The sequence below is a fragment of the Enoplosus armatus genome, chromosome 10 (assembly GCF_043641665.1).
Source record: "Enoplosus armatus isolate fEnoArm2 chromosome 10, fEnoArm2.hap1, whole genome shotgun sequence".
Lineage (NCBI taxonomy): Eukaryota > Metazoa > Chordata > Actinopteri > Centrarchiformes > Enoplosidae > Enoplosus > Enoplosus armatus.
In genome coordinates, this window is record NC_092189.1 from 20,062,404 (window position 1) to 20,088,332 (window position 25,929).

Consider the following 25,929-nt stretch of genomic DNA (forward strand, 5'->3'; position numbering starts at 1 on the left):
ATTTTAGTTAGAAGCCCCCATGTTTTCCTTGTTTTCTGATCTTCTACAGTTTTAGTTTGTAGCTGATGCTGTGCTGTTAATGTCTGACTAGTATTAATTTATTAAATACCGGCTTTTATTTGAGAATACTGGTAGCAGATCACAACGCACAATCTAAATCAACTTAACATAGTATGATAGCCAAAGAGAACTCTTTGATTTTGATTGGCAGGATGATGTGCTCTATTTTCAAATAACCACACAGCCTCTTCACTGCTGTAGTTTCTACATGTTACGGTAGAAGTAATGTCTATTAAGACTGTATCCCTCACCAAACTGAATCCCATGTTCACTAAACCACGTCACTTCTGATTGTATTAATTCAAGTGATGACATGAAGTGATGGATCGATGGTTGTGTGAAGGTCAGGGACAGAGGGATGATCTAAAGGCCAGGGAAGAGGGGATGAGTCAGGGGTCAAACGGAGATGGTGAGCAAATGAGAGGGCTGGGGTCATCTTGAGCGACCCAGGGAGCTGATATTCAAGGCTGTGGCAACTTCTCTTGATGTGATGTCTTATGTCTCCAACCCCCATCCCCCTCCCATTGCTTTGCTCCACCTCTCTGAGTTGGTCCTTATTCATCTTCAGCAAACACTGAAGTGTCTGGTTGCTATGGCAGCCGCTCCCTCAGATGTTGGATGAAGCTGCATTTTTATAGATGTAGCTAATTTTGCTCTGGCAGGTTTCGAGATCATTAGGACATCTAACAGCAGATCCAAAGCTTGCTTTGGTATTTCCACCAAAGGTCAGTGGACGATACGTACACGATATGTTTTATTACAGGAGGCAGATGAAATGCGAACAAAGAAGCTGTGTGTGATGTATGGGCTGACTTCGCTGAATCAATATGGCTGAAGAATTCTGCATTGTGCTTAGTGGGATGGATTGGTGTGCCTGTGCACAGCAACAACACAGAGAGCCTCTCTTTCTTCAGATCTAAGATGTAGGACTGAAAATGAGTCTGTTTTTAATGTAGGAAATATGAAAGAAACATGATCAAAGCACTCAATAATTAGCTACAAATGAGCCTTTACAGACAACTGTTACTTGTTGGAGTTTTGTTTAATCTTTTTGCAAGATTAGGTGTTACATAATGAGAGGTTTGAGTAACTCATGTTTTACCAATAAAGGTTTTTTTTTATACATGCAGTGTTTGTAAGTGAGTGAGTGTCCTCCAGAGAAGCTGTCTGTTACAAGTTCATATCCAGATGAGTGTTTACAACGTTCATTAGATTATATCAGGAAAGCTAGATGCCACAAACAACACCACACATTATACCGCTGTTACATTAAAAGAGTCTTACTGCACTTCCATAAATTAAGGGGGTCCGCAAGAGACAGGTTTAAAAACAGAATGGTTTTAAATTGTTCAAAGAGCACTTTATCAGTTCCCTCTTTGGTGAACAAAAAAGTGCTTCTCAAAGACTGGAAAACAGCAATTTCACCCTGTTTCTAAAGATGGTTTCAAGAATTAATTTCTGTCCTACAATTGAAAAAAACTTCATGGGCACCTTTTTCTGTAATATCTTAAGACAAAATGAATGTTGGTTGACTCATTATAAAGAAAGGTATTGTCCATTCAGCCTGCTTTGTGTGTGTGCGTGTTTTAAATGATTTTACTTCACTGGCTGAATATATCTACTCAGGACTAATAAACTGACTTTGATGTATGAAATCAGTGGAGTTGTTTCAATGTTATTAATGTTATTGATTCAAAATTCACGGGAGAGATGCTGGCAGGTACAGTACATTGTTAGTGGTAGGTGATGTAGCTACTCTAGTCAGCAGTCAAACTTAATCAATAACCAGCGTAGATGACCTGTTTAGGCGGCTGCCAAGGCTTCACACACTGTCACTCCTCAGTGCATCCCTTCAGCTACTAGTGAAGCATTCAGAGGTGCATAGATAACAACAAAAGGCAGAGCTGAAATGATGATTGGGACATTGGGGGTGCTGTGCAAGGACATTGGGCCTTTAGTATAGAGAGCATTCATCAGACCCCGTTCTTGTGAAACCTCCATCCTCCATCCACAGCCATCAGAAAGCCTCCAGGAAACAGGTCAGTGAACAAAAGGAGAGAAGGAGAAAGGAAGAAGGAGACAGAGAGAAATAGGATGGGAGATGGTAGGAGGAGGGGGGTTAGAAGTTGATAAGAACTGAGCTGCACTGTTCTTCTAGAAACCAGCTGCCGGAAGAGCTGCTTAAAGGCAGACAAAAACACTTCCCAGTGCGCTTCGCTGGCCCACAGTGACACCTCCCAGAAGTCTTCCTATCGGCCACTCAAGAGCATGACTGCGAGCTGTCACCCAGGCAACAGCCTGCGGTGCTGCAATGCATGTGTGCATATCTAACCGCTGAAAGAATTTCATAATGACAAGATTTTCTGAAGTAAGTTTGTGTTGTCATATAGGAATTGTGAGTTTATATAACCTTTTTAAATCCAAAACTCCACATGTAGTATTTATGGTAATTTTAAGAAATGTCTCAAAACAAGTGGAGAGGGAATCTAACCCATTTGGCTGATTTCTTTGGTTGCTTTCAGAAGACTACATGAAATGATGTGCCGAGGTGAATATTTGTCTGCTGTGTAGAGAGGGAACATGGCTGAAATATGTTACCCTGGCAACAGTCTACAGAGGGAATGAAACCAGATCATGCCTTTATGGGCTGCAGACAAAGCTCTTAGAAGTTATAAAACACTGCCTACGCTCCGTAAATTTCATAGATTATTGATAAATATTTTGCTTTCCCCTAGTGTTGCAGACTCCAGCCTGGTGAAGCATATCAGGTCTTTTATAATCCTTTAACCTAAAGAAATCCCTTGGAAATTGTGTGAATAGGAATTCAGCTGAGGGCTAAACAGTGTATTAATTTAGATGAGAAGAAAAGATGAAAGTCTCAAAATTGTTCTTGTGTCAGAGCCTCAAGTCAAAAATGTCTCTGACCATTTTCTGTTTCTGAGGTGTAATGATAAGGAAGCAAATACATAGTAAAGAAACAGTCTGATATTACCAGAGCGTTCGGGAAGACAGCAATTATTTTGGTTTCCAAAACATCTTGAGTTGTCCTTGTTTCACCTACAACAGTGCAAGACAGACCTAAAAAAAAAGACATAAAAAGTGTTGAGATCACCCAGGAGAGCTAAAACATCATGTTTTTTTTAAATGCTTGAATGGTGTCTGCTGCCTAGGATGATGTATAGATATGCATGTAAATGTTATTTCTATTAGGAAAGTCAACATATTTTGTTACCTTTGCGGAGAGCCAGGGTAGCTGTTTCCCCCTGCTACAAGTCTTTATGCTAAGCTAGACTAATTAGCTGCTGGCTGCAGCTACATACTTAGTGTAAAGACATGAGAGTGCTATTGATCTTGTCATGTAACTCTTGGTAAGAAAGTGAATATATGTATTTCCCAAAAGGTTTGAGTTTGCTTAACATAACCGTTAAAACATTAATTGTGATTTTTAGATATTGCAGGATTAACATATTGACAATGAACATTTTGCAGATATGTTCAATTAATAAATGTAATCAGCCTCATGTTTCATATAGAACATATTTGCCTGTAGCAATTTCTTCTACATGAATAACATTTTCACAAATTTTCTGGAATATTCAGACCAGTGGAAGAATTAGCAGCATTTGCAGTTTAAGAAATAAGCTACATATGTTTTCATTTAGTATCAAAGGCAGAATAATAATTTGTAATGAGGCAAAAAGTCTTAGGAAGAATGCTGGAGATGTTGGTTGGGTATAAAAAGCATGTGACTGGTTCTCATCCTGGCAGTTTAGAAATCCCTCACAAGTTGTTTTTGGACCAGTCATAGAGTCGTTTTGGAAGGCACAGGCAAACCACCTGGTTTGTTTTTAGAGATATACAAGGTCAAAATCAAGCCGTGCAGCCACTATATCAGTGACAAAAGTGCTCAGGTTGCTCTGACGGAAGGGGTGGTGGCTTTAAGCTGCCTGGCCAACTGGTGACAGATCAGTTTTACATAAAAGTCTGAAAGTCTGGAGGCCTTTTCCCTGTGGTGAGAACAGGAGTGTTGGAGAGGGTGAGATATCTAACAGTCAGTTCTGTTAGCTGTGACTGGACTGCTGATGATCATCACCACAGTGACGTGGTCTGTGTGTGTGTGTGTGTGTGTGTGTGTGTGTGTGTGTGTGTGTGTGTGTGTGTGAGAGAGCGTGTTAAACTGATTCATCATTTTGCTGATGCATCGGGCTTCTGCTGGTCCTCTATTAAATATCAGATAGTGTCGTCCACTGCTGATTTAATGAATGTCCTCTCTGATCACCACAGCCACATGAAGACCTACTGCAAAGCCAGCTATTAAACATTGTCTTGCTCGTTTTAGTTAATTTTTTCCATGAATGGTAAAAATAGTTTGATTTTTAACTAGTTCTTGATTAAAAGGGCTAAACTACTGATAAAATAATGGCTATATAATCATGTTATGGTGATCAAACCTTGGTGTACACATCTGTAAATTTTGGGCTCTCATTTGGGATGAGCAAACTAAGTGAATTAGCAAAAAAGTGAACACAGAAATAAATATGTTTGTTAAAAGACCAAATAAATTAGCAGTATCTGTCATCCTCTCATAAACTTTCACACTGATGCAAGGCATATTAGATGTAAGCTGAATTTGGATGTTTTATTAGCAGTTAATTTATGCAAGTTTAATCTTTGATCAGTGACAGAGCAGTAATGTAAACAGTGGTGGAGATGCCTTCAGTGCCATGGTGGTGTAAATGAGGTCAGCTAATTGGGACGGCTAAATATATTTCACAGGGTGCACCTTCTCCTTGGAAGGTGATGCACAGTGCCAGAGTCACTGCTGCGACAAATTTAACATGCTGGTGATAATGAGGTGATTAGGACCTTCTGATGACCACAGAGTGTCCGAGTGTCTATGCATCTATGGTACAAATAATGTACAGGAACTGTCCAGACATTAAACTAACCCCTTTAGACGAGTCAAAAGGATCCATGTTGTTTTCTGTTTAATGCTGAAGTCTGTAATTTAAAACAGTATTACTTTGGAGGAATATAGATGGCAAACATTGCTTTTTTCCTTATCTTGATTAAATGTACTATTCTCATCAAAGTAACTTAATTAAGCATTTTCTTTTTTATTACCACAGATGATATATATGGAATAATAACATACAAAATTCTGCAAACAAAGACTGCATTTTTGACTGCTAGTCAGGCTCATAAATGAATTATCATCAAACAGTTAATTAATGAACAAAGTTAAATGCAAAAAAGATTTTGAGAGATAAATCTCGTAATCTGCTCTGCTAATGGCACCAGGTTTGTAGACACGTCTGTGGGAAATGTTTATTTACCCCGTGGAAGTAAGAGTAGTCACTTTGCACGCTTGTTGATACAGATAATCTCATTATGTTGGATTGAAAATTCAAATGTTACCTTTTAAAGCTGCTTCTGATAACCCAATTAACTAAAATATATTTTTAGCAAACCCCATCAATTTTACATGTATTTTAGTACAAAAACTTAAGAACGGCAACTCGATTTCTTCACTAAATGTGAAGGTTGGAAGTATCTTCTTCTTCACGGCACACCCTGTATGAATGAACCTCGCTCACAACCCTGATGCATACTGTGACCAGTTTCACCTGTTTGTGTGTGGAGAGAGAAAATGGTTCCACTTGTAGGCAGTGCAAGTTGATATAGAAAGTATGCAAGCATCATAGAAAGCTATTCTCCTGATTTACTCATTCTTAAATTTATTCATTATTTGACATTTTTAGTGACATATTGAATGAATTAATCTGAAACATACAGTAAATCTGCCCTGCTCTTTGTGACATCTTATGTTTTACATTATCCTCGTCAAAAGGCTCTTTTAATTTCATATGGTTCACAAATGAATGAATTAAATATTTCCAAGAGGATTTTGAGACCAACCAGCTCAAACACCCACAACCAAACACAGACAAACCAGACACACACACACACACATATATATATATATTATGTTCTATGCACTATTGTCTGTAACTACAATGTTAGGATTACAAGTTCCCAAATCGACAGTGTGTTTATCTTACTCGAACATTCCCAGATTAAGTGAGAATTGCATTTTTATTTTATTTTATCTTTTTGAACAGAAAGATAGAGTGGGAAAATGGGGTCCATACCACAGCTTACAGACACAGCAGTGAGCAATAATAAGATTTGTTTCAACATATTGCTCATGGTGCCTAATTAGGGTGACCTCGTCAACACAAAAAAAAAAGATTTACCCAGTCACTTCTTTTTTCTGTGCTCGTAGGGGGGATTTCTGAGGGCAAATACTCTCTGGTTTCATTGAAAAGCAGTCAGATGTGACAGAGGCTTAATGGCTTTTTCTACAATCCTCACTGTTTCTAAAAGTTACTTTTTGTGGCTGGCTTTTCTTCCTTAAATGAACATTTCTAAATTCCTTATTGAAGAGGCACACGAAGATGTCTCGCCCATTGAAAACCTCTTTCTCTTCATTCTTTTGCTGTCATTCCAGAGCCAGCAAATTCTCTGCGTGGAGAAATGAGTAGCGTATTGCTTCTGGATGTGAATTATCATATTTGGTAATAAAGTAACATGTTGTCAAACTGTTCGCTCCGGTATAAGCCGAGGCACAGCCATGGGGATATCCAGTCTCTAAGCACGAGCTCAGAGAGTTTTAATCCGGGGCAAACTCAGCAAGCTCACCAGCGAGAGAGTGTCAGCAAAGAAAGCCTTAGAAACATGACAATGGACGGACGTGACACAGAGACAGAAGGAAACTCTACAGCTCTATTAGCTTCAGAGGGTGGCGATGACGAGTGCTAGAATATATTTAATATGTTATTTGATGCTGAGATGAGATAGGGCTGTTTTTTTTCCCTTCTGAGAACAAATGTGAGCTTTTCAGCAAAAGCAAACGTTTCAGCGTTGTTCTCACTTGTTTCAGGCTTTGTTCAGTTCAGTCAGCTGTTACCCATGAACAACGTGCCATGACTTGTTTAACCTCTCCTCCGAGGAATGTTTCATCCTCTTCACTGAATTGTACAGAATCATTTTTCTATTAGATCACAGCAGTTAACAGATGACACACTTTGGGTTCTATTAGCTCCCAGTTAGACAAAAGTGAAATTGGATTAGTGAGGTCTGATCTCTCTGTGGCCACATCACCAGTCACTGTCGTCTGCTAAAAAGATTAGGAACGGTGCCACAGACTGATGGAGGTGATCAGACTGCTGTTAACGGTTTGTCTCGGATGACTGTGATGAACATTTGATTGCTCGAGTCGACGGATCCGTAAAGATTTTGGAAGCACATGAATACTGGCAGTGGATGAAAGCTGGCCGTGCCCCCGCTTATTTTGGCCCATTCTTGATGAGCTCTGCATGTTTCGGGGGCTCTGAGGGGTAAAAGGCAGCGGGGGGTTGAAGTAGCCTTAAGGATGGAGAAGTTTTTGTTTATGGGGTGAATGGTTTGAATATCTCAGACCAAGAAGAAAATCTGAGTTTGAAGTGAATGAATAACAATATCACTGCTTCACAAAATATTGCTTTGTGTACTTAGTTAGAGTAAGACATTCAACCTACTCTTAAACATCTTGCTCACTTGTCAAGGCATAGTACATTTAGAAAAGTAGCTGCCAAGTATGTATTAACCAGCAACAATTAATTAATATGATTATTTTTCATTGAAGAGCAACTTAACCCCTGAAAATCAATGTTCCTGCTCACCTCTTGTGGTTTAACTTCTCACCTTGCAGCAGTGATGTAGATCAGTACACTGTGACATCACTGCACACTCCAGAGGTGCTTTTCATCAGAGATGGCAGTGAGATGGTGTTAAGTTACTTTTCTTGTCTTTTTCTTTTTGTTTATTTTTTTTCATAATTATTTGTCACTATCTTGAATTACCATTAATGATCCCATCAATGTCCCTTAACATAGAAACACAGGAGTCTCCTGGATAATGTAACAATTCTATAGGTTTAGGTTATGGCCACTAGTTTTAATCATTTTAACTTTAATTGTGTTTTTTCATCACTTTGGTATGGCAAATGTTCCAAATACTACTATACCCATGAGCCTCAGCTGCCATTACTAGAGGCCTGAATCAGAGCTGTACTGAATTCAAAATGCATGTCATTGTAGTGGCAACAAACTTCATCCAAAATTTACCTAGAATCTGAAAGTGAATTGATTTAAGTTTTCTACCTACCGTACGTTTAGTTTCCGACCGTCCTTGTCGTTGTACATTTGACTTTTTACCAAAGAACCAGGTATTTTCTAAGATTGGATACAAAAGATGCTCATCTTTTGTATTGATGATTAAACCAGAGTTTCATGTCTATCCAAGCCTTTGAAGTGCTCCAACTGTCAGTCTCCTACTGTACCATTGTCCATGGAGAAAACAAATGGGACTTTGACTTTAGGAACCAGGGATGCCTGAGGCAACTCCTCCAACTTCACAGATCTATTTGAGACAGGAGGAATTAGTTTTAGTTTAGTTTAAGTTCTTCATGGTCCAAGTGAATCTGTCTTGTTCAGCAGGGACACCATTTGAGAATAGACAAAGACCAAATAGTGGAGGCTGCATGATTCATTCGCCAGAGACAAATTTTAATGAGCTGCCGTTCATTTCGGTCCGAACTTCACTAATGAAGCTGCTCGGTGCTTAACAGGACAAGAAAGTGGCTGTAAAGAGTACTCACTGTGTGTATGTGTGAAACACTAAAGCAGGTTTAAACCTTTCCAAGACATTCCCTCTTACCAGAAAGGCTGAAGAGCAAAGCTATGTGCTATGTGAATCTGTTGATAACATTGCCTCATTTCCACGTCGCTAAGACCACACCAGTTACTCTTTATGCTGCCCAGCATGTTTACATTTCATCAACCATATCTGCCACAGCCAGTGGGGAAGTGGCCATTTATGGACTCCAGTTCTGTTTGTCAGCAAGTCATCCCAGGTATATTCTGGAAAAGGAAATTACTCATTAGTTTAATTACATTGGAGGACACATATGTCCACGTCAATAAGCCTGATTAACTTACATTTGATCAATACACATTTACAAGCAACATACCAATCTGCTGACCCCAGTGCAATGTTTGAGTAATCCTGAGGTTGCAGGCTGTTTCTCAAACATTCAGCATTCATGTTTACCTTCAGTCCACAGTGCCCTTTTCTGGTCTGTGCATAATGAATGTTAGAGGCCAGCCAAGGTACTATACTGTATGTATCTGAGCATGGGTCATGAATTATTGAACAAAGATGATTTTGCAGAGTCAACAAGATGAGGATATAATGCAAATAATCGGATGCAAACACACAGAGTCATCATAAGTGCTGGTTGCGTACCCTAAAAGAATCCTAACAGAGACAATCATTTAGTTTTAATGGCCTCCAAAGAATATGTATTAAGGATGTTATATAATCTACCCTGAACACATCTACTGCTAATAAGTGGTGGTAAAGAAGTGCACTGTAGCATATCTGTCCTGCCATATATTCTCGTAGGAGAAGCCTGAAATGGTTTTCTGCCTGAGCAGAAATCAAACACAAAACTGCACCATTACAGCATATCATGGTACAGCCCAGATGGATATCCCATATAAAGAATTAATGTGCAGTTTTGGTGAATGCTTGACTCATACTCAACATCACTTATTCCCACTGTATCAAAAAGTCATAGGGTGGCTCATAAAAGTTTCACATAGTGACTGGCGTACAGTAGATGTGTTACTCTTGAATACGAGCGCTCCCCTGACAGAGCTTATGGAAAGCTAACCATTAATCAGCCGAAAGAGAAACTAAAAGAGACGTCCCTTAATAGTTGTGTGCAGCCCTAATGTGCACTAAAGGGTTGTAATAAAGGTCTTGGGTATGTACTATAGCTGTGAAAGCATCACAAATAAATGTCAGAAGAGGTTGTTTCAAAAAGGAAAAGTTCTGACAAAATAATTCCTGGGATGAAAGAAAATCTCAACTGCATGGAAGCCTTTACTCACTAGACATCAAGATGTAGGGGATGTTTGCTAAACATCAAGCAGCATGCCTTAACAAACCTCTCTCCTCTGCTTCAGTCTGTTCACAGTTCTCAAGAGGGGTGTACGCCATTTTCGGATTCTACGACAAGAAGTCTGTCAACACCATCACGTCATTTTGTGGGACGCTCCATGTCTCCTTCATAACGCCCAGCTTCCCCCTGGATGGGAATCAGCAGTTTATCATCCAGATGAGACCTGATATCAAGGGGCCCCTCCTCAGCCTCATCGAGTACTATAAGTGGGACAAGTTTGCCTACCTGTACGACAGTGATCGAGGTAAGACATGGGCACCATTTTGTCTCTTTCGAAAGCATCTTTCTGATCTGAATCCCTGAAAGTTGCCACCAATGTTGGCATCATTAAATTACCTTTTTTTCTGTAGCTGTTGATGTGCTGATGTGTTTTTATTGAGAGAGCATGGCAGAGTCTAATGGAATACATATGAGGGTATAGCTACACATGTAGAGCAGGCAATTATTTCTACCTTGATTAAAATGTTCCAATCCAAAGACGCTCAAACTGTTTCTTTCAGCACAAACACCATTTATATGCAAAACATGTATGCATGTAGCACAGCACAGGTAATTCTAGCAAAAGGGCATTTGGTTCATGACAAACAGCTTGTCACAAACAATCAACAATAGCACCTCCTGTGTTTGAGAGTCTGTTTTATGTAATATCAAGGGGAAGGGAGGCAGTCAGAGTCATTTTTGACATACAGTAGAGGAGATGTGCCCTGCAACTGTGGACTCACACTCCCACACCCGTTCTACATAGAGGTGTGATTTGTTTGCATTATGTGTTTATGATATGAACACTGAGAACTAGAAAAGATAAATGTACCTTTCTGTATGCAGCTACTCTTGAAGTCATGACATCTGAACCCTTAAACTGGAAATGATCTGGGATTCTTCTAATAGGCTTAGAGTTTGTATTGAAAGCGGAAACTCTCATTGGTTTCCTATGATAATTTTTCATAATATAAGTATAGTATAGAAAGATGCCTTCAGTGATTTCGTTTTTGCACTCAAAAGCAGCAACAAAAAGCATGTAGGTGAGTTTTGTTAACCATTCTCTTTTCTTTCACTGTTCTTTTTCAGCTCTGCACTGCTTCACACTCACAGTAAACTCTCATTCACACCTGGGAGCTACCCACTCTGGGTCAATGGTGCTTTTTAGTGAGGAGACAGACAACCCCACTTACCCTCACAACACAGGCACACACACACACACACACACACACACACACACACACAAATACACATACCCAGCTGGTTAGTAGATCTAAACTGGTGATAGCATCACCAACCTTCTGGTTTATTAATCACTCAGACATACAGACCTTCTCCAAGAGATGCTTTGCAGTTGTGGCCCAAAATTAAAAGAGTGCATGCTGAAAGATAGCATTAATTATTTATTAGCCTGCTCCATTCAAGTAAACACAATGTCAATACTACAGCAATAATAACGTCCTTGATATTAAAAAAATACTCTCCTTTATGGAATGTGTGAAAATGTTGCAATCAGAAGTAGAAGTGTCTCTAAGCCTGTGCACCTGTAATTGCGATCCCGGATAAGATCATGGATTGATTTTATGCAAGGCAGTCAAAGATGAGAAATTATCCACCCTCAAACTGTAATATCCAGACTTACTTCATATTCAAATATATTCTGTCTCTATTCTTTGATCCCTTTCATCAGGGATTTTTTTTTCCTATTCAACACTGATATAAGTCTGGAAATTTTAATATATTTAGCAAACGTTTTTCTTCCCTGTCTGAATGGTTTGGCACACAATACATGCTTTATCAGCCTTAACATTTTTAGTGTTTTTTCCACTCACAACTAGTGTCTGAATATCACACAACATGGCTCTTTAAAATGGCAGACAGCGAGAAAGCCGTGTCTAAAGTGTAAAGATGATAACGGCAGAAAGGTTAAAGAACACACGCTTGTGCGTTATCTCACTTTGCTGTGTCATGTAACTCATTATCATTGTGCCGGCTGCTAATTGTGATTCTGTGACTTGTACCCTTGGAGAACAATGTAGCCTCCTGCAGCACAGAGGGACCATCCAGCACTGAAAAGGAAATCTCTTCCACATATAGAGTTTCATTTTAATACTGTTACTGCAATGAAAGAATAGAATTTAGAACCCAATAGTATTCAGTAACAGTGGAACAACACTATCAAGTGTTTCCTGAACATTTAAATAACACACTGAGTGGCTTAAGGTAATAGGAAGTGAATCTACTCAGAGATCACTACTTCCTATACACTGGTGTTTAGGCTGAATACTGTGTAGTGCCAATGGCTTAGGGATTTAATGCATTTCTGCTCAGTATTACCTTTAACTCTCTATCATTCCCATCACTTAAACTCTCCAACTGCCCTTTTTCCCCTCACACACACATGCTCTGTCTTCACTTGATCTCTCTAAAGTATCTCCCTTGTGCCGTACCCTCCCTCTCATCTCTTTCCGCATGCTCTTCTTCCTCTTCTCCCAGAATCCATTGCTAATCTTCCCAGTCAGCCTCGCTCTGACTTACAGCAAGATAAAATGCTGTTCCTCTCCAAAATCAGAGGACAGTTTTCAACCAGCAGCTTTAAGATTGTCCTCATGCTAATGCTAACTCTGACCCGCTGTCTCTACTGTACGTCCGCGATGGCACTAAAGGGCCTGTTGTGCATATTTCATCATTGCATGGCTGTCTAATTAGGTCAGTGTGATCTACTCATTCCCATGGCAACTGAAGTGTGGAGAGAGACAGAGAGAGAGAGAACGAGAGAGAGAGAGAGAGAGAGAGAGAGAGAGAGAGAGAGAGAGAGAGAGAGAGATTGTAAGTGACTGAGCAGGTTGGTAAATGATGCAAGGATGTGTGTGTGGGTGTTTCTCAGTCAGAGAGGGAGCCGAGGGAGAGGAGGCAATAGAGATGCCACTCGTTATGATGAATTCTATTAGCACATTGAGACTAATGGATGAACCAACACCACCATTGTCAGCAGTTGACAGTAAGTCAGTTTAGATAATGGATGTATGTCTGTGGGCGGATAGGCACTCTGAGTGTTCTTTTTTGCATTCCTTTGGCTCACTGAATGCAGATTCTCAGTCAGACTTTTAGAAGTGCATTTTCTCACCAAATCTACTGCCAGTTGGATTAATAGGACGTGCACAAAGAAAGGGTCACCATTCCTTTTAAAGCAGCCCAGTATCCTTTGGTATTGCGTTTGATTCTGCATCTCACATTTCAAACGTATACTTAACATATACTTAACCTTAACCGTAACCATATGGTACTAAACATTAAAAAAAACATTGCCAGTCGTTTTCCTTATTCCTAGGAAATTATCATTAGCAGATTGAAGTTCTTTCTCTAATTGCAGCACTGCAGGCAATCATAAATAAACTGCTCTCATATTTTTCAAACACAGCCTATAACCACTTACCAATAGATTTAAGTGGTGCTTCAGTTGGTATTATGCAGAAAGTGGACAGGTATACCTGGGGGAAGGATGTTGGACCTTTACCACAGTGCTTGAGTGAGGAAACAACAGCTTGAAGCAAAGCGATTATAGTTAATATGAAGCTGCAATTGTATGTATTGAACTGCTTTCCTCTATGTATTATTTATGAGCCTTTTCTTGCCTCATTTGAATAGTTTTGCATCATGTTATGCATATGCTCATACATTCACATACATCAAGTCATTGAGATGTTCTTGATCATTGAGCATGAAGTTAAGCTTTTACAGCCAAGGCTGGATGTGCGATCACTAGAAGAGAAGAAATAGTCTTCTCACTTGAAGTTACTCCAGCATCACAGTTGTGATTATTTCTAGGCTTTTCAAATTGTTGAATAACAAAGTGCTACTTTGCACACTAGTTCATGTCTCCTTATTCTCCCCTGACCTTTTAAATCCAGGGCAACTGGTAAATGCGAAGTCACATAACATCCTTGCTCTCCGGTGAAGTGGTAGCACCATGTTTGAATGGATGGCATAATGTTGGCTGCAAGCCAAGACATAACATATGTCTCATTCTAAATAGCTGTGATAATAAGCCATTCTTATCCAAGGGGGATATGCATCATACAGCAGTCAGTGAACTGCAGAGGAAGTCACTGGAGCCAAGTCTCCGCTTGAGTTCTGGATTTAGAGCAGCAACAAAGATTTTTATTATACGAGTATCACAAGATTCACTGTACAGATAAATTGATAATATCTAGAGTAGACTGATGTGCAGCAGATTGGAGAGAGAAAGACAAATCATTTGAACTGTGTAGACAGTGGTGTACTGACCTTTTGATAATTTTGCAGGTATTAAGTCAGCAGACAAAGACAGCTATGAAACTGATAATACACCTTTAGTCCACTCCAGTCTATTTTCCTTTTAAATACCGTGGGCAGTAATGCATTACTGACAAATCTTGCAATCTTGCAAATGAGGCAACGCCCAAAATGGCTAGGGTTAAGTTCAGAGTTGGAGGCTGTATAAACCCCAAAGCATCAGGAAAGGACTTCTGGAGGGCTGTGCAGTTGCTGGGGCAAAGCTAACGTTAGCTCGATGTGTGAATCCCTTCAAATTATCGTCTCCCTGCTTGTTAAACCACAATGCCTCATAGTCTACATATGTTAAAGTAAAGTAATGAACAATGTATCTAATTACTTTTTCCAATGTGTAATTAATAAAGTAATTACTTTTTAATTGAGTAATACAAGTGATTGATCACACTTTTCAAGTAATTTGCCCAACACTGAAGGCCTCTTACCCAAGTTAAAATGTAAAACTTCAAATCTTCATCTATTTTTTAAAGTTTGCTCTTGGCTGTTTTCACCAGTGAGATTTAACTGAAGAAAAAGCAGTTGCTACTGTTTCCTTGTGCCCTGATTTAAAACACTGATTAAACTGTTGTTTAAGATGAAAAATAATAATAATGCACGATGACCCAAAGGCTGTGGCCCCACTGACACAAAGTTCTGGGGAATTTGCCTCTGTGGAGTGCATTTTGTTTTTTTAATTAATTTTTTTATGTTAAAGTGCACAATGTGAGTTGCTGATATCATGGCCATCTGACAGAGATAGATAAAAATATGTATTTATTCATGTATATTTTTCAACCTTGGAGTAAACACTACTGTCTTGCAGTTTTGTGGGAGAAACTATAGCTTTGTAACCACTAAAATGAGTAGCCACATTATAGACATGCATGATACAAGGACATCCACACCCTCACATGCAGTTCAAAGACACTAATCACGTAAAATTATAATTTAACCTTAAACACCATTAATGTAGAATCAACATTTACTTTAACATTTTCCTTTTGTCCTTGCTTTATCTTCACTTTAAATCGCTCTAAATTCTAATTATCTCATTTAACAAGCATTGATGAAACAGTCAAATTTAACCACGCCATAATGACCTTACTGTAATTATGATGTATAGTTCATTCAAGATAAAACTGCAAGCCTCCACTTTCCTCCCCACCATCATAAAACCTCCACCGTGTCGCATGGAATTGATTACATCTGTAATTCACCTCTCTGTAGCAAGGCGGAATGAAACACTCGACCCTTTTATCAAACTGCTCTCCAACTGCCGGCTGCAGACCGGGGATCAATATCAGCAGAGATTCAGCTGTGAAACTAGATAGAGAGGGTGATAGGAATATAAGTTCAAATGGAGACTTTGCCTTTAACACGCTGCACTTCAGTTGATGGACAGGTGCTGCATGTAATTGAATTACTCAGATATGACATTATGTATCTTTGCTTCACTGTGTCATTGTGTTTTACTGGTTTTGGGGTAAAGAATAAAACAATTGAGTGCATAAGGTGGTTTTGATGTAAATATTGTTTTGTTATCATTCACCCACTTCTACAAAGAGCAGGGGTAAGTTGCCTCCAGCCTGGCTGAATGCTTCAACTAAGCACATTTATTCATTTTCACTGGTGGGAAGACAGTGAGGGATGAGGGAGGGATGGAGGAAGCACTACACCTTCCCTAAAGGCCAAAAGAAGGGTGAAGAACAACGACTAAACTGAGCTTGACAGTTCATTCCTTTGAAACAACAGTTGTCGAAACAATCTCTATTCAAAGTCTGTTTACTTGCTTGCTCTGGAGCTTTTGACCATATCATATACTCTTCATCAGCAGATGAAGTTTGCTCAGTTGTCATGGAACTGTAGATCTTCAAACTTTCCATTATTCTGAACACTTTTAGGATTTCTGCTCCATGTTGGCTCAAACATTGAGCTCGACAGTTCATTCTTCACTTTGCAAAAAGTCCTTGGAATAACGAGAAGTAATTGGAAATAATGGAAGGTCTGAACATCTACCCCTCCATGACAACTGAGCAAACTTCATGCAGTGAAAAGCCTCAGAACAAGGGAGTAAGTGGAACTTGTGCAGATGTTGTTTTGTCAATGACTAAATTGTTTAAAAACATTGAGAGCAGAAACACACACAAACTTCTGTTCAAAAACACAGTCATAAATCAGCAATACAAAACTTTTGGTGTTGATGCAGTCAAGTGTATTGTTAGACCCACTTTCCTCCCACCTGTTGGTCAGGTTCATGCCAGAACACCTGTGACTCATCTTGATGAGCTCTTTACATAAGGCATTGAGTCTCTATAAAACCTCCACAGGGTTTGAATAAGCAGACAGTGAATGCAGCCAATCTGCAATAAAAGAACTATGTTCATGGTTTTGAATAAGTCTTGTCAGCCACGTAATTTGTTTTGAGTCTATTTTCAAAGTTTTTCTGCTTCTCCCATTGCTGTTATTGTTCTGTTTCCATGACTTCCTTCTTTGTGGCTACGTCTTAAGTTTGTAGGAGGCTTCCTCACAATAAGCCCACACAAATGTATTACAACCATTATTGGAAAGCTAGTTTCAGGGAAATCAGGAATTCAATGCATAGCTTGAGCAGAAAGGGCAACAAAGAGACAGATACTGTGCAGACATACAGTGCTTGATGTCTTCTTTACCTCTCCCAAGGTGGTAAAATGTTTTTGGTCCCATTTGCCAGCAGGGTATGAACTTCAACAGTTCTCCAAATGTCATCAGTACTAAAGGATACCATGGATAAGTCAGTCAGACAGAGAGTATGAATGTTGTTTTAATTCCACTTTATTTCCATCCTCAGGCCTGACGACGCTGCAGGTTGTTCTGGACACAGCAGCAGAGAGGAAGTGGCAGGTGACAGCCATCAATGTGGGGAACCTGAAGGACGAGAGGAAGGATGAGGCCTACCGCTCACTGTTCCAAGATCTGGAGAACAAGAAAGAGAGGAGGGTGATCCTGGACTGTGAACAGGACAAAGTAAAAGACATCATGGAGCAGGTAGAGTGGTAATTTTGAGCTACTTGATAAAGCAGTTCCTATTCATAGGCATAATGTTGTGTTAATGTGTCCCATTGGGGAATTTGACCCCCCTAGTGATTCAATTTCTACAGTAATATCTAAAATGTAGACACCACTATACTACAACAAAGAAACAATCATCACTTTAATGTGATGAACTATGAGAGCAGACCTGCAGACATTCATTGAGAACCTACAGTACTAGTGTTATCTTGACATGATTTGGACAGCTTTGTTACAATGTTAGCACAGGAGTTTTGGTGTTGTTGTGCTGTCTTTTGTTCATCTGACAGTAAGTGAAATAGTTTTTTATTTCACTGCTGACACCAGACTTTCAAGTGGGTTAGCTTAACTGGGACTCAGTTAAAGGAATACTGGATGCTTCTGCCATGTTTTCAGCTGTTGGAACAAATACTGACAGTCTGCTGTCTGGAGTCAGACTGTTGTTGGTTGGTCAGGTCCACTTTGTCTTCTTTTAACTTTTTCATTACACATTTATGTGGCTTCTGGATTTGGTGTTGAAATGGAATTTAATATTGCGGTACACACTGGGTGAGGCAGGCCTCTGGTTTGATAGCAACTCAAGTAAGTTAGTATCTTGTCTTTTCTTATGATCCTGTCTTTACTTTTGGGGCAAGTGATTATAAAAAGTGGAGGGAATAACACTTCACATGCTGTCTATTGCTACACACAACACACTAGTATGTTTTTAATTTTTGGAGGTATGGTTAGGTTCCATAGATTTTTAGTATTTACACTGCTGATAACACAGGCCCCTGGATGAGTTGTTGCTGATTTGATAAGATCTACTGAGAGGTGCCTGATTTCCCTTTTCCAAAGATTTTGTAGTGAAAATAATTACATAGAATATTGTTTGTAGTGTTGAGGGTTTGATTGCTTATTTTTTGTAATTTCCATCATTTTTTATTTTGTGTTTTGCACTGTTCCATTGGAGCACTATTATTAGGCAACACAATCTATTGATTGTGTTTTCGGATTCTCAATAATATGGTGAAATTTACAGGATGTGAATAGTAAAGAAGAGTCATAAAGTCAGCGAATGGACTCATTCATAGCACAACAGAATCTACCAAAAGTTTGCTAACATTAGCCACTGTATGCTACTGGTCATACCAGACCACATAAGGCTGCAGCAGCAAAACCCATGATTGTACTGGCCTAGGCATGGGTACATATTATTGCTTATGAATTGAACACATTACTTGTAAGATCAAGAATGTGTTTTCCCGTCTTTCAGGAATAAATAAATCACATCTCGGTCAAGCCAATAGACGACCCAAAACAAGACACTGTTACCGACTACAGATCATAAAACTGAAAAGAAACTTAAGCTTGATTTTTGAAAGTATTAATTAAAGGGAAAATAAGAAATATCTCAGTATTTGAGAATAGCATTGAGATAACACTAGGAAATTATCAGCAGTATTTTTATAAAAGTAAGTAAATGCAGGGAATGCTAACAACCTTATTATCCTTTGATTAGGAAAACAACATTGTCACATGGACCCAGCAGTCCAGCAGATGTAGAAAGGCACCATAACAATTACACTAATTGTTCATTTAGGCTGTAAACAAAAGTGCAATTAAAGGCAAAACAGATGCACATAAGCAGGTTATTTTTACTCCACCTTTACCCAAGAGAGAGGCTTATTGATTAGCATTTAAAGCATGTCAACGTCTGTTTAACCGAATGCTGAATGAAATCAATGCCCACAGCCTCTGTGCCTGTTTATCGGAGAAAAACAGAATCCGTTCAGGTGGAAGTGTCTTGCTTCATGTCAAAGGCATTTACGTAGGAGATACGAGACATTATTATTCAAATCTGCTTCAAGTAGCGGCCCTGACAAACGGAGGTGCCAGTCAAGCAGCGGGATTAGTTTCAGGTGTGTCATTTAGAGAGATACTGAAATGGTACGTAGCTGAGATATTTCTATTATTTTCTGCTTTTTTTTCTGTTGCTTCTGATAAGGGAAGTGGATTTGCAATTGGATATCTCTGTCTCGCAGTATTTGTGACTGTGAACGCCACAGTTCTTTTATTCAGTGATAATGGCCGGGACTGTCAGCCATGTTAGGGTTGATAGTGACAAATTATAATGTCTGAATATAATGGTATATTTGTGCAGTTTGGATATAGCTATTATTGCATTTATGATTGTCTTATCTCTGGTTGTCACACTCTTTGAAATAGAAAAAGCTTTGAAATAGCTGGCAGTCATATGATGAGTCTTTTTAAATGTATTAGCAAAGTCAAAATTGCATTGACAAACTTGTTAGGGAGACTTTTATTGTGCTATCTTATTTGCCTGAGACTTATTTCTTTATTCCAGTGGGAACTTATTCTTGTGTTTTATATTTGTGTGTCTCATAACCCTGCAGGTCATCACAATTGGCAGACACGTTAAAGGCTACCACTACATTATAGCCAATCTGGTAAGTTTTACAACTTATGTATACATATATACAAGGACTGTGTTATCACTTTACATGTTTCTAAAATCCCTCATATAGAGAGATAACATTTGGGGTTAAATTTGATGTTTTCAGGGTTTCATTGATGGGGACCTATCCAAAATCCAGTATGGCGGTGCCAACGTGTCAGGCTTTCAGATCGTTGATTTTGATGATCCTTTGGTGTCCAAGTTTGACCAGAGATGGGAGGCCCTAGAAGAAAAGGAGTATCCTGGTGCCGACAGTAAAATCAGGGTGAGTTTAAGCATGTGCACATGCCTGAGTGCTCAGGCACACAAATAAGTTCTTTTTCTTTATTTTCAGGGCAGGGTTGTTGGTTGAAAATGTCTTTGTAAGCACTTGATTGCGCCTGAGTTGCTCTAATGTCTTTGTAACCTCATTCTCCAGCTACATCTCCCAACAACGACACTCACACACTGTGTGCATTATTAAACACATGTCTGAGTAAAGATTATTATGCACTGCTTCACAAACACACACATACATTTTCCCATGAGCTGAGTGATTTTTATACAAATTATATTAGTTCATATGCATGCAATGTAAATTAAATCAGGTTGTTGAGAAAATGATTTATACTATTTACTGCCTATACTAGCCCTTTGAAGAAACTAAAATAATATCTGCTCTCTCAGAACTGAACTGGCCTCCCACTCTTCGTCTCCAAACTCAGAGACACTGTAAACTACCCACATTGAAATATTAGCCATCACCAAAAATATTCTCCCACTTGCATCTGCAAAATTGTCAAAGTTCAAGTTCTTTTTATTGCCACACAGCCAGGCTGCTGCAAGTGGTTCACGTCTGGGTGAAAAATCACTCTGACATTTACAACATAATGTAGCACAGAACATAAATGCAACCGATAAAAAACAAAAAGACCACCAGCACCAGACACATAATATGCACTCTAATTAGGACAAGATGCCTAAATAACAGGGAGGATAATGAGCAGGAGGTGTGAGTGTGTGTGTGAGTGTGTGCGTTGTTTAGAACTTCAGAGGAGGATACTCAAAGTTTTCATTCTCAAAGTGGCTCATGTTGGTCATTATTTGTTCGATAGGTTAATTTAAGGTTAGAATTACTTAATAATAAGAACTAATTATTCTATTTCTAAATGAGGCAAGGTTGTGTTCTAGATCCATGGTTTGACTTGAGGCACAGAGTTGACACTTACAATGCAGTTTGCCTCAAACCATCGCAGAATAATATTTAGATGCATGGATGCTGTTGAGTCAAGTCATCTGCAGTCGAGCAAAGCATCTCATTCCTGCTAATTGAGACCCCACAGATTTGCCCTTTTTGCCCAGATGGAATTTTGTTTTGGGGAAATCTGTCCACCCATAACAAGTGACAAAAATACATTTTGGAGAAAAATAACTACGTCCTGGAGAGTCTCACCAGCGTTAGATCTTTTGCTTCTCATCTCTCTGGTATAAAGCAATCTTTGACAAGGTGCACTGGTAAACATGGGCCTGCTGCACTGTCTGCAGTTTACTGACATCACCTTTCGTGATATCTTTGTCTTAAAAGTTCAAATATGTATAACTTTCACTGCTATTTTTAAACAACAACATGTTAAATTACATCTCTAAAGGATGAGGCTGAGAATAAAAGACCAAAACCAACAATGCACAAGTCGATTTCTTGTAGTTTTTAGCAATTGTTACTCAATCAGGAGTAATATGTTGTGTTTTTGTTAGGGACTATTTTCAGCCGTGGATTTGGAGCTCTCTCTATTTTTGGTAGCAGGACATGTGCGATATAATGAAGGAAAATGACACCTAGTGCAACTGAATGGCTCATTGATGAGTTTCAGCAATTGTTGGACAAAAAGTCTATCGGACTGGAATAAGGTAGGCATTCCTACCTCCCTGACCACCCTATTCCCAACAACTTTATCTATTGTCTTCCCCTAGTACACATCAGCGTTGACCTACGACGCCGTGCAGGTGATGACAGAGGCCTTCCGCTACCTGCACAAACAGCGCATCGACTTCACCAGGAGGGCCAACAACGGCGACTGCCTGGCCAATCCCGCCGTTCCCTGGGCTCAGGGAGTGGAGATCGAGCGAGCACTGAAACAGGTAACACATTGCACATACACACATCTTTTTGTTGGTGAAGACTTGTTGCCGTGGTAACAGCAGATCTCCCTTAGGAAATGCACAAACACCCACAAAGGCAGAAAGTACTTCATAGAGATTGATTACTGACTGATGTTTTCACCAAGTATGTGGACGCACACAGATATACTGACGGTTATTCTTCAGAAGAGATACAGAGGTCTACCCACAGACCCTCCTCTGAGCTTTGATGCAAGGCAAGATTAGCCTCACTCCTGCTGAGAAATGAAGCCTGACTGCCAAAGCGAAGCCAAAGTGGATTTTCTTCCATTTCTTTTGAGGTTTTCCAGGTTCTGAACTTGGAATACAAGTCAGAATTGAAGAGATTCTGCCTTTGTAGCCAAGAGCAACAGATAACAGATCTCAATAGAATCTCTGGACTTTAAGTATTTAGATTCAGAAAACATTTACTTTATCTGAAATTACACAATGGACACTACCTTCAATATCTGAGGTGATAAAAGTAAACTACCTGTCAAATATGTGTTCCACTGCTTTGTAGCTCAGCATGAAAGCCCATTTGAGGTCATTTAGGATCATAGCACTAACTTTACACCCATCTCCACTGGGTCTCATGGCCAGTATGTAAGAGTTCAGAGTTGTGGCAGAGACACAGATAAAAGGGAAGACCTAACATGTTCATTCTGTTAGTCGGTTGATTGCTCTTATGGAAATCTAAGATGGTGACATCCAGGAATACAGGCAGGGTCGCCATTGGGGCTGGAATGTATTTACTATTGAAGGATCTAGAATCAGTGACAGTTCAAGATAACAGAACATTTCTATTAACTCTTGAAATTGTGCAAATTGTCTCCTTCCACATGAACCCACATCCAACTACCTGTCCAGTCAGATTGCAGTATGATGCATTATACAAAACCCATCATGTGAGAGAGCAGTCTTAGTGTACATGCAGTTTGAAGATGCCATGTTGTTACAGTTTGATTTTCTGTCCCGAAGGTGCGTGTGGAAGGCCTGACGGGAAACATTCAGTTTGATCAACATGGCAAGCGAGTCAACTACTCAGTGAATATCATGGAATTAAAGACAAACGGCCCCGTAAAGGTAAGCATCTGGGTGTCCCCTTAGTTACATACATGTGTAACTGTTTTTTTATCCTCTGGATTGTTTGAATTTGAGGGCCAGATTATGTAAAGCAGCACTCTTAGCACTCAAGATAAATTATAAACATGTTGTTTTCATGGGATTGTTTTTCCTCCCGACAGATCGGATACTGGAATGAAGTTGACAAAATGGCTGTCACCAAATCTGATGTCTTTGCAAACGACACAACAGGAATGGAAAACAAAACAGTTATCGTCACCACCATCTTGGTAAATATTCATATAATATATGACTGCATAACCCCATTAATTGTCTTTCCATTGTCTCCCTTCTGATGTTAGGTAGGTGGGGAAACAGTTAGCTCCCAGTCTGACATATAGCACTTCTGTATGAATCTTCATACAGTTCAGATTGACAACCAGAATAACGCCAGGCCACTAATTTCTTGCTACAAGGATGTGCGTTGTTTATGACTAGTGCCCTCTTGTATTCATAATAACCTTGTCTTTGAAGTTGCTTTTTACATTGTAATGCAAACCTCTTGTGCTGAGCCGTGTGTCCTGTTTCTGTCTGTCCTTCAGGAAGCTCCATATGTAATGCTGAAAAAGAATGCCGACCTTTTTGTAGACAATGAGCGCTACGAGGGTTACTGTGTAGATCTGGCCGCGGAGATAGCAAAGCACTGCGGCTTCAAATATCAACTGAAAATAGTGGGGGATGGAAAATATGGAGCCAGAGATGCAGAGACCAAAATCTGGAACGGGATGGTTGGAGAGTTAGTGTATGGGGTAAGTTGTCCTTGATTTACACCATTTATAAGGGGTATTCTATTGCAAACCTCAAGAAAATGTTAGTTTTCCAGAATGGATAGCAGATATAAAATGAAATCCCATTTACATTTAATGCATTTTGTCCTGTTTTGTTTGATTTGTCCTTTTAGAAAGCAGACATTGCAGTGGCTCCTCTGACCATCACTTTGGTACGAGAGGAGGTGATTGACTTCTCCAAACCCTTCATGTCTCTGGGAATCTCTATCATGATAAAGAAGCCTCAGAAATCCAAACCAGGAGTCTTCTCTTTCCTGGACCCACTGGCCTATGAGATCTGGATGTGTATCGTCTTTGCCTACATCGGTGTCAGCGTGGTGCTGTTCCTCGTCAGCCGCTTCAGCCCGTATGAGTGGCACACTGAGGAGTACGAGGACGGGCAGATACAGACCAATGAGTCGACTAACGAGTTTGGCATATTCAACAGCCTGTGGTTCTCCCTTGGAGCGTTCATGCGCCAAGGCTGTGACATCTCACCTAGGTAGGTCAGAAAAATCAACCACTGCCGTGTTTTTCTCGGTTTAATTAGCCAAAAATAACCGGTGGCTTCATGCATTTATAACTTGGAATGCAAGTGTGCTTTATCACATTTCACAGTAACTGCTTACAGAGATTATTTGCAACTGCGATTTTGCAATCGCTCATTCCTGGCAACAAATAGTTTTTCCAATATTTTGCCTGTTATTACAGTGCATACATTTATAAAGGGAGTTCACTAATTGGTTCTTCTTTGTGAATTTCATGTCAGATAAACATTTCTATAAATTTAATAACTTGTGAGAGCAGACACTTGTGCTCAGCAGTCATGCTAGTAAGGTCAGGTATTCAACAGAGATGAGTCAACATGTCTTCTACATCTCATCCTGATGATGTGAGGGATGTCAGCATGACTCCAAATCAGGAGACAAAAAATGTCTTTCTCCAACTGAAGCATGGCTGTCCGTCCTCTACTTATAGGACGTTATTAAACTCGAGACAAACCTCAACATATTGCTTCAAGTATAGATATAGTATTACTTCACACTACAAAAGGTTCATCATCATCACAAGTCATTGTCCGCTATGATGATATCAGAGGAAGGAGTTTCTGTCATGTTTTACAGTGTGTAGGACAAAACTCAAAGAAGTGAAGCATCTAACCTCTGTGGTAACTAATGAAGTGTTCGTTGACGTGTGTCACAATTATAAGTCAATCAAGATGACATTTGTTATTGATATGGTCAAAGGGGGCTTAATTTCTGTTTACTTTAAAATAATAATATATACTATAAATAATATTTCAAATAATAGTAATAATCTGAGAACATCAAGAAACAGATTTTTTGGCAATTTTTTGTAGTAATTCATGGTGTATTAAATAAAGTGTTTTAACATACATGGAACTTCAATGAAATCATGTCCTCTCATCGTGACTGACTTGAATGATATTAAAGCACAAGTGAACATTTCTGTATTTGTTTTTTCCAACAGATCTCTGTCTGGGCGCATCGTTGGTGGTGTTTGGTGGTTCTTCACTTTAATCATCATCTCCTCCTACACTGCAAACCTGGCTGCTTTCCTGACTGTCGAGAGGATGGTCTCTCCCATTGAAAGTGCAGAAGACCTGGCTAAACAGACAGAGATAGCCTATGGGACTCTGGACTCTGGCTCCACTAAAGAGTTTTTTAGGGTAAGAGATCACCCTAATTCCAGTAGGTTGTGGTGTTTTGTCCCAAAACATTGACTGAAAATTGAGTTTTGGAGGCCAGAAATCTGCATCGGCAAAGCAGTCCTGAAGTGATATTCACAAAAAAAAATCTACCAACCTCCAAGAAATATATATTATAATGGTAATTTTACGCTTTTAGACAGTACAAATGATATCAACATCACATACAATGTTTGAAGGAAGCAATAATGTGACTGGAAGCTTTCATATCCTGATTGTATTAACAGCAGGTGCCTCTTCCATTGTC

At 39.4% G+C, this 25,929-nt stretch overlaps 1 protein-coding gene across 5 annotated transcripts in view; it reads left to right on the plus strand.

Annotated features, from left to right (window-relative positions):
* gria2b (glutamate receptor, ionotropic, AMPA 2b) overlaps positions 1–25,929 on the plus strand; it is a 43,959-nt gene that overhangs the window by 13,222 nt on the left and 4,808 nt on the right. For all 5 annotated transcript variants that reach the window (XM_070913064.1, XM_070913065.1, XM_070913066.1 and 2 more), the window contains exons 3-12: positions 10,134–10,373; positions 17,247–17,443; positions 19,864–19,917; positions 20,032–20,190; positions 21,876–22,043; positions 23,043–23,147; positions 23,309–23,416; positions 23,729–23,935; positions 24,088–24,455; positions 25,445–25,643. In XM_070913064.1, coding sequence (XP_070769165.1) covers positions 10,134–10,373; positions 17,247–17,443; positions 19,864–19,917; positions 20,032–20,190; positions 21,876–22,043; positions 23,043–23,147; positions 23,309–23,416; positions 23,729–23,935; positions 24,088–24,455; positions 25,445–25,643 — 1,805 coding nt within the window. The remainder of the gene's footprint in view (positions 1–10,133; positions 10,374–17,246; positions 17,444–19,863; positions 19,918–20,031; positions 20,191–21,875; positions 22,044–23,042; positions 23,148–23,308; positions 23,417–23,728; positions 23,936–24,087; positions 24,456–25,444; positions 25,644–25,929) is intronic.